The 9,857-nt window shown below is 33.7% G+C and overlaps 1 protein-coding gene across 2 annotated transcripts in view; it reads right to left on the bottom strand.

The window, feature by feature from the left end:
* Positions 1-1,072: 1,072 nt before the first annotated feature.
* The window catches only part of Gbeta5 (guanine nucleotide-binding protein subunit beta-5), a 75,915-nt gene continuing 67,130 nt past the window's right edge, over positions 1,073-9,857 (bottom strand). For both annotated transcript variants that reach the window (XM_014427931.3, XM_024361404.2), the window contains exons 7-10: positions 3,707-3,847; positions 3,526-3,622; positions 2,588-2,754; positions 1,073-2,313 (exon numbers count right to left, since the gene is read on the bottom strand). In XM_014427931.3, coding sequence (XP_014283417.1) covers positions 2,302-2,313; positions 2,588-2,754; positions 3,526-3,622; positions 3,707-3,847 — 417 coding nt within the window. In that variant the 3' untranslated portion in view covers positions 1,073-2,301. The remainder of the gene's footprint in view (positions 2,314-2,587; positions 2,755-3,525; positions 3,623-3,706; positions 3,848-9,857) is intronic.

The raw sequence follows: 9,857 nt of genomic DNA on the forward strand, positions 1-9,857 counted from the left end.
TTATTTATCTCCTTTTCTAATTACTTTGTTTATATTAACATCTCTTGTCAAGTTCTAATTTCATATTTTATACATCTATAATATCATTAAACTATTTTACAATATCCAGATATCCAGTATTACTAATTTTATGCATAATATATGTATATATAATTAGTGAATTTATTTGTCCATATTACCTTAGCTTTATTCTTTACTTTGAGCCCTCCTATCTATTCTCCTTTTGAAGTCATAATTTCATTCTTTTTACTTCTACAATATTATCGTCTAATATACTTCTTACCAATTTAATATCTGTGATTACTTGTTTTTAAATTAATCTTTTATTACTTCTGTCATTTTACTTTATTCGTATCTACATCCCTTGTAATGGGACTCTTTATATTTCTAAAATGTGGACTAAAATAAATAGTTTCTACAATTTTTTAGTATCCTTAAATGCCCCCTCTCCCCCTGGACCAACTTCTTGATAAATTTAAATAATTTAATCTGAACTAAATTATTAAAATTATAAAAACAACTTAAGGTTAATTTATTTTAATTATTAAAGAGATTATATTGTTACCAACACAAATTTCTGATTCTGTGAGGTAAATAAAAAATAAATGTAAAAAAAAACTGCTGAAAGACTATAACAAAAAAATTGTTCCTATACAAATCTATATTTACTAAAAACATAAATATCAAAATACAAGATATTGAGTAACCAAAAGTAGTTCAAACTTATTATCTGGGATAGTAAATTAAAGTTAGAAATTTTAAAGATTTTTATTATTAAAAAAACTATAAGATTTTTATTAATCGACTACATTCAATGTTTAATTATTTTATAGTGACAGTTTTGTCAATTTTCCATACCCATTTATGGTTAACTTAAAGATTTGATTATCCTTTGATAAATATTTTCCTAAGAAATTCATACAAAATTAAGCACAAATAATCTTCTAAAAGCCACTTTTTAAAATCAGGAGAACATCAATACATTTAATTTTTATATATGTAGGTCCATTTTTCAGCATTAACTGTACTAATTTCCTTTCATTCTAACATGAGAGGAAAAGAAAAGAACACATCTATATTTAATTGTATTTCAATACAACTCACAAAATTCATCACAGTACAATGGCAGTTATAAAACCTATAAATTTCAGAAGTAAAATTTACATTTATAGAGAAGGAAATTAACAGAATATGATAAACCTATAAACTGAAACTATAATTATTCCTAAGTACTACAATTAATGTCCAGTGCAGTAGATGGGAACTGGAACTTAATCAGCAATGACTAGTAGCTTTAAGTTTTAACTTTTTAAGTTGCATAAACTTGACCGTAAATAACTTTAAGTACATTTTTAATGTAATCTCTGTAATACTAACATTGTTACTTAGTCCCTTAGCATGCACACAAATAAACCGTAATACGGAATATTATGGTTTTACTTGTGTTCCATGGTGTTGTAGATCATTTACAATCTACTTTATAAATCAACAAAGTATCAACAAATATAATGTTACAGTATTACTAATATATAATTTGAGGTATGCAGATATGATATTTACAACATATGTTACTTCAAACTATGCTCCAATGTGTGATAATTGACTCATAATAAGGTCATTAGAAATTTTGATTAGGAAAAAATAACATTTTATACTTATAATTAACACAGGTAGCATAATAATGTGTTTCTATATCAGGGAAGTTAATAAAGGAATAAGCATTAACAGTGGTGTAGATCAAACAAATGTAATTTTCAATCAAATATCAAAAACTAATTTAAACAATTTTTAAAAGATATAGAATTTATATAATAACGATATATATTATTTTTTATTACTTACATTTAACAAATTCAAGCAGGCTATGTTTTGTTAAGTTAATGACTATTTTCCCATTTTTCAAATGCTTACATGTATATTTTTTACCACAATATCATAGATACTGTTGTTCATTTTTACATATTAACAATCTTACATTTTAGTAATTCACAGAAATACGCATGAGTATTACTAAAGGAGTAGTCAATACTTGACATACTGAAAGAGAATTCAACAGGGCTAGCTTCATCCACTTGTTCCTTTAATAATCAGTTTTGTCTTTTTTCAGTTATCACAGCGATATTGTTCATGACATGTTGATTAAATTTATAATATGTGTCTTAAAACATAATTAAATTAATCATAATTTTAATGATTTTGCAGCTTTTAATAAATGGAAATAAGCTAACCCAGATAAATGTTTAAAACCTATTATACAACTATTTTTCCTACTATTAAACATAACACTAAAGGATTCCAGTTCTATGCCCAGACCTAAAAAAAAGGAAAATAAATAGAAAACACATCAAACAAATAAAAAATATAATAGCATTTACCAGATTCAAACATAGATCTTTAGTAAGAAAAACTAAGAAAATTGAATATATAAATTAAAATTAAAGATCTCAAAAAGAAGAGAATAATAACTTTTTAACCAGATGAAAAACTTTTGGAGAGAAAGAAATATCCTAAACAAATGATAAAAGAATAGAAAATTTATAAAAAAAATTGAGCACAATTTTAAAGTAAAAATTTATATGCTTAATACCCTTAGTGTTGAATCCCAACTGCCCGTTGATAAGGCAGTACCATCTGGTGAAACTTGGAGACAAGAAACTCTATTTTCATGGCCATATAGCAGACTAACTCTAACACATTTTAATGTGTCCCATACATTGATGGTATAATCATTATAACCAGCAAACAGCAATCTTCCTAAAAAATGATTAAAACGTCAAACCAAACACCTTCCAAGCCAATCGTAAAAGATGACATTGATAAGAAATGAACAAAAATCTCAAATAGGGACTATCTGTAATTGAAAGAAGGAGATAGGATAAGATCATATAATTAACTTTAGCTTACAAATCCCATGCTCTAGGCAATCTGCTACTTGGCTACCTCAATAAAATTAATTATTATATGAAATGAAACTATTAGAAACAAGATTCTTGTTAAAAAATGTTTCAAATTTTTAAATCAATTTTAAGGCAGTGCAACTCACGTACCAGGCCAAGTGGACGAAACTTTGAAAAATATATATGAAAAATAATTGAAAAGGTTTTTATGAAAAATATTAATCAAATTTAAAATAGGAATGGTTCAGTTACACTCGTGATGTTGACTGCCACCCTAATATTTTAATACATAACATACAAATACAAATAAATTTGTTTACATCATATTTTTTTTTATGATTTTTTGTTTGTTTTTTATGTTTATAATTTTTATAAAGTGGCTCACATCATAATTTTATTCATTAACGCATATATTTTTGCAATTTAAATACTTACTGTTTATTATTTGTAAAAATGTAGTCATTTTCATACTTACTTGTTTTATTTTTTAAAATTATATTCATATTTTCATTTAAAGTAATTACACTTATAATTATCAAAAACTATTGCTTAAATATTACTAAGATACAACCAATTAGGTATTAAAAAATACATATGAAAATAGAATAGAAATATGTGAATACCTTACCACTGACAGAGAAGTCAACACAATTGGCACCAAAAATAATACTTTCTTTAGTGTAAACTGCGACTTCTTTGTCTGCTCTCAGATCAAACAAACGACACTAAAATAAAATAGAAAAAAGATGAAAAAAGTTTAATTTCATTTTATTAGAATAACTCTGATTAATGTTTAAAATAAAGTTTACTGTTGAATCGTCTGAACCAGTAGCAACAGCATCACCACTAGGATGAAATTTAACACTATTAATATCTGATAAATGACCTTCAAAAGACTGCACACAATTGCCAGTCCTCATATCCCAGACAAATACTTTTCTGTCACAGCTCTAAAAAATAAATAACAGTTTAACTAATTACTAATTAATAGCAGAATAATTAAATGTTATCTTAAGTTTTAAAGTCAAAATTATACTCTGGTTTAATCATTTCAGTGAACATCAAATTAATTAATTACTTTCATAGCTTTACATATTTTGATGGTGTCTCAAAACACTTACAAGCTTACTAATGCATGAGAAAAGTTTCAAAGATATTGCTGGAATAAAAGAAAATGAAAAAAATAAAAATAAAACTGACTACCTATGATCAGAAATGAGAACACATATAGAGATTAAGAAAGCATTATAGCTAAGAAAGGGTAAAATTTCATAAATAAGAATCAATTCTAAAACATACTAAGATTTTTAAAATAATGTGTAGACACAAAAAAAATCTGGTTTCAAAAAAGTAAAGCTGATTCAAATTCCACTTTACTGAAAATAAATACAACGAACTCAAATGTGAAAAACTCACCTACAGTTAGCAAAAATAATGAACAGACTAGTTTACCCCTGCCAGAACTCTCGTATAAGATATATTTTCTTCTTTTCTTTAATTCATTTGAAATAAAATCGATATCATGCTCCTTTGCATAAACAATATAATATTATCAAGAAATTCCATAAAAAAAAAAAAAAAAAAACCATTGGTAAAGCTGCACTTACTTTATAATGACTATCTTTAAGTAACAGTTTGTGTAATAAGAAATTGTGTTGCTCCACTGGAAAATATTTCAGTTTTATAGTTAAGATTCAGCTATTCATAAACTTATGTTAACACTGAATTGTACTCGTTGAGACCTCATAGCTAAACCCCACATGAAGGGATACTTCAGACAGACTACAAATTTTTGGAGGGAACCAGTGAGTTTAAATAATTTGAGAAATGCGAATTGCAAATGAGTTGAGCCTTTCACTCAAAAAAATGTTACATATTCAGAAACAGACTGACTAAATATATTTAGTGTAGTATTTTTTCAATATTTCAAATTGTTCCTGAAATATCATGGTGAAACATCAGTAATAAAACCTATGAATCAGATAAGTTTTTAGCTCAAAATATTATTATACAAGCACAGACTAATTTAAGCCATAAAAAATTAAAGTTGCCTGAGCCATTGGCACGATCATCGGTTAGATTACAACAAATACTTTATTTATCCTATTTGTGCCTAGTCAGGTAAAATTATCAAGGAAATCTGTAAACATTAATTTTCACTATATTTATTGGTGACGATTTCATAGTAAGTTATTTAACAAAGATAAATAATATGCTAATATTTACATTCAGTAAATAATAGCCAAACTCCAATGAAAAAAGACACATAATGAAACATAAGGTAAGTATCCCATGGCTAACATGGTACTGCGGAAGCTAACTTGAGGTTTGACCCATGCCAAATTTGTGTATCTCAAAAACGGTTCAGTTTTGGGCTCTAATACGAAGGATCTAACCTACATTGCATAGTATAATACTAAATGTACTTAGATATTGATGTCCACATTGAAAACTTTAAAACCTAATTTGAACCATATGTATCGGTTGACTTACTTCTCTGAGTTTTTTAACCTCTCACAACTTTTTATTAAACTTATTATTCAACAAGTCATATTGTCCACCTTAACCCCTACCCATGTAAATAAACAACAAAAAAGTATATAATAAGCATTAAGAAACAGAATAAAACAGTGCTATTTCAGGAGTCTTACATATTGTTAATCTGTCCGATTTCTTACTTATTTCTAATGTTTCTCTTCCGACAACACATAAGTGGTGCCAAAACCTGGGACCATTTTATTTTATTATTCAATCTACAATTTCTTTCTCCGCACTTAATTTGTTTAGTTTATTTTTTATTATTTTTCACTCTCTTTCCCCGTTTTCTTCAGAATCTATTTTAACAAAAATGAATGTGGATGGGAACCCGATTGTACATTTTGCGAGATTTAATGTACCTCCAGATGAGGCCGCAGCTACAACTTTAGCGGCAGCTCATACGAATGGTTTAGCAATGATGAAAGTGAGGGCGGTGACATCGCAGGACTTAAGAATGGCCGCTTCGGACCTGGAGCGGTTCACTGGGGAAATAGGCGAGCTGAACCATTTCCTCATAGGAGGAGATCGGATTATAGAGAGACTGGAGGCGAAGGTTGCGGATAACTTGTTGAAACGAGCCGACACCATTTCATTGAAAGCAGCTCACATCTGCCAGTTCGAGAGAAGTGTTTTAAATCAGATCCAGGCGGACGAGGATATATTCCATCTGTTTCGAGAAAAGAAGCGACCCACATAGACCAATGGTCAGTATGCAGGGACATTACTTGCCCAGTATAATTTGATCACAGAAAATATGAGAGAATCAGTAAGCATGGAGATAGTGCATTGGAGAATGAACTTCTTGGGATCAATCTTGAAAATTCAGCTGGCCAAGGAGATGAACAAAAAGGAAGGCTTACCCTGAGAACGCACGTTCGTCGAATGTGCGGAGATGGTGGATACCAGCACACGAGAGGAAGATTCGAGAAAGGAGATAGATGATGCATGGTGGAATAGAGTAACCTACACCCACCCCAGAAACATCGACACATTGTAGAGAAGGAGAAAGCAGAGATAAATAGGTAGAGATAGAGACATGGGAGATAGAAAAACAAACCAGCCCAGACCGAGAAATGGTGGCCGGAAGGAGGATAGAAGATGTCATGGCTGTGGAAAAATGGTGGATACCAGGAGTTCCCACACTTTCCTCAGTCGGCAGGCGCTTAGGAGGTTAACCAACGGGGAGAGGACACTCCAGGTATGTATATGTCAACTAATCACTCTGGGTGGGCCCTGTAGTGTGGAAGGGAAAGTAGTACCCTGTAGTGTGGATATGGACCTTATTAACTGGGGAATCCAGGGTGACTTGCGGGTTTATATAGTAGAGAAAACGCCACGGGAATATCAGGCTATCATGGGGTGCGATTTATTATCTTGAGGGCGATCACAGATAGCAAGAAAAGGGGATAGATGGACCATCCGTATAGGGAGCAAAAGGTTCAGGGGCTAACAAACTCTGGGAGTAAAACAGGAGAAATTGGAGACAGGAAATAAGTAAGGGATGGAGAGGCTCTGGGCGTGACGGGTAGAACCGTTCATGACATCCCACTGAAGCAAGAGAGGGTGACTTACATCAAAGAGAGGAGGTACCCACAGGCGCTTAAAAAACACATAGAGACGAGCTGGAGATTTGAAAACCCAGGGTATAATCATGGACAGTACGTCGCCTACAACAGCTCCTTATGGGCAGTACGAAAAAAATCCGCACCAGGGGAAACTAAGGAGAAGTACAGATTAGTAGTGGACTACCGCAAAACTGAACGATAACACGGTAGACGAGAGATACCCAATTCCACGGTTTAAAGATATCTTGGACCCATTAGGAGGGGCGACCGTGTTTAGTACCCTCGATCTAAAGGCGGGTTACCATCAGATCGAGATGCACCCTCAGGACCGCTTTAAAAAGGCCTTTATCTTCGAGCATGGACATTTTGAATTCACGGGGATGCCCCTCGGACTTAAAAACGCGCCCATAACGTTTCAACGGCTCATGGATGAATTGTTAAGAGGTGTTGACGAATCCATGTGCCAAACATATATGGACGATCTATTTGTCTATAGTAAGACGGAACGCGAGCACGTGGAACACTTGCGGAGCGTGTTTAAAAGGCTTCGGCAGTTTGGGTTAAAACTTTATCCGAAAAATCGATACTGGGGCAAGAGCAGATTTCGTTCTTGGGGCACACGATATCCCGACATGGAGAGAAGCCAGATCTGCAGAAAGTAGATGCGATCCAGCGGATGGAGATTCCGAAAGACCTTAGGGGGATTCGAGGGGGACCTTAGGGGGACATGCAGGCGCTGCGGGGGTTTAAATCGGGTTTTTGGTGGGGTTTAAAACGAACCGTCCAAGAAGTGATAGGGAGCAGCGAGGTCTATTTGAATACCAAATATGACCGACACTCCCTGAAAGCAATACAGGAGAAAACCCAAACGGCGTACATGCCGTTAGTCGACCTGCAGGTAGATACGTTTACCAGGAGGGGATACAAATGGGTCACGGCCATCGACTTGTTCAGTTAAGTCGCCATGGCACATCAAATCACGGACAGGTCAGCGGACACGGTACTAGGGGCAATGTGCACTTGGTTCCAGTTTTATGGAATACCCGATCGGATTTCGTCAGACGGTGGTCGGGAGTTTGATAATTCGTAGATTCGGTACGAAATGGAAGCGCTGGACATGGAGAGGCACCTAAACGCCCTGGGGCACCCGAAGAGTAGAGGGGGGATCGAACGACTTCACAATACATTGAGCGACCACTTGCGTGTCTATCAGCTGGATAAGGAGCTGGAGCCCGACGACGTGATGAATAGGGCGATCGCGGAACATAATCACTCCATTCACGCGGATACAAGTTTTTCTCCCTTCGAAGTTCTTTTTGGTATGCGCAGATGAAGACGAGATTACAGGAGAACGGCTGGGTACGGAGACATTATCCACAACAGGACATCTCTCCGTAAAATATGGGGTAAAATGAAAGGTAGGATCGAAGCGGAAAAGATTAGGCGTGTGGCACGACAGAACACCAACACGAGGCATAATAGAAAAACTGCGTATCGGAACGATTGTATACCGGCGCATAGGGACCAGTAGAGACAAAGAGGTGCAGCGCTACGAGAGTGATTCAGAGTGATCGTGATCAGAGAACACAATGTGTTCACCATTGAAAGTATCAATGAACCGAAAAAACCTAGAACCGTTCATATTGAACAGTTTAAGGTTCCTCTACAGGTCAAGCAGCAACATTCTGGAGTCTTCTCTTACCCACAGAAGTGTCCAGTGCTTATTACGAAAAATTGTGGTTATTACAATTTTTTTTTTTTTTTTTTTAATTATTTTTAGTGGATATGGAAGCAATTGTGTTTGTGCACAATCTGTAGCCACAGTGCCAGAAATGTGATTTTTTTTTATTTGTTCTGAAGAAGTGCTTTATTATTTTTTTTTTTGTTATTTCTGTAATTTCAGTGTACAAGGTGGTTAACGTTGAGGTGTATCATAGTTAATTATTATGTTTAGTACTTATCTTAGTACTTATAAAATCTTTCTTCCGTACTTTAGTATATCATTCTTTGTCTTTCGATGTATTGTACCTTTTTCATTTTTTTTTGTAGTTTACGAATATTATGTCATAAACTGTTAAGGGGGAGTTATAATACAACAAGGCGTATTGCCCGCCTTAATACCCCCTACCCAAGTAAATAAACAACCGAAGTGTATATTAGAAGCATTAAGAAACAGAATAAAACAGTGTTATTTCAGTAGTTCTTACTTTTTTTTAGTGTTTCTCTTCTGACAACGTATAAGTTACGGCCTGAGTAAGATAACAGGTGACAGACCATATCAGCTGATTGGGTCAAACAGCTGATTGATATGAACATATATGGGTGCTGAACTAAATAAAAGTCATTCGATTTCTGGAACCCATGCGAGTCATTTCATATCCTTTTTCTCCTTTTTTGTTTTTCACTGTTTTCTCTCGACAAGACTTAAGTGGTGCCGAAACTACTTGAGTAAGTATGTAAGCCAAAAATTTATTAAAAAAAAATTTTTTTTTCTTCTCTTTCGGAATGTACACCAACACTGGCAGCAGCACATGCTGATGAACTCAAATTGATGAAAATTCGCACAGCAACATCACAGGACCTGCAGAATGCAATTTAGAAAGGTTCACCAGAGAAATGGGTGAGTTAAACCATTTTCTTAAAGGTGACCGACTTACAGCGAGAATAGAGTCAAAGGTAGGATTAAGAGGAGTATTTTAAACCAAACACAAGCCGATGAGTAAACACCACGGCCCATAATCAAGGATAGACTGAAGAAAGCTTTTGGAGGTGGAAGATGGAAGAAGACATCCTCTGTTCCTATATTCCTATATTCCCTGGCGTTTTAAACTTTGAAGCTCTTCCCTGATGTGGTGAC

Source organism: Halyomorpha halys, unplaced genomic scaffold, assembly GCF_000696795.3.
Source record: "Halyomorpha halys isolate HHAL.00 unplaced genomic scaffold, Hhal_1.1 Scaffold682.1, whole genome shotgun sequence".
Taxonomy (NCBI): Eukaryota; Metazoa; Arthropoda; class Insecta; order Hemiptera; family Pentatomidae; genus Halyomorpha; species Halyomorpha halys.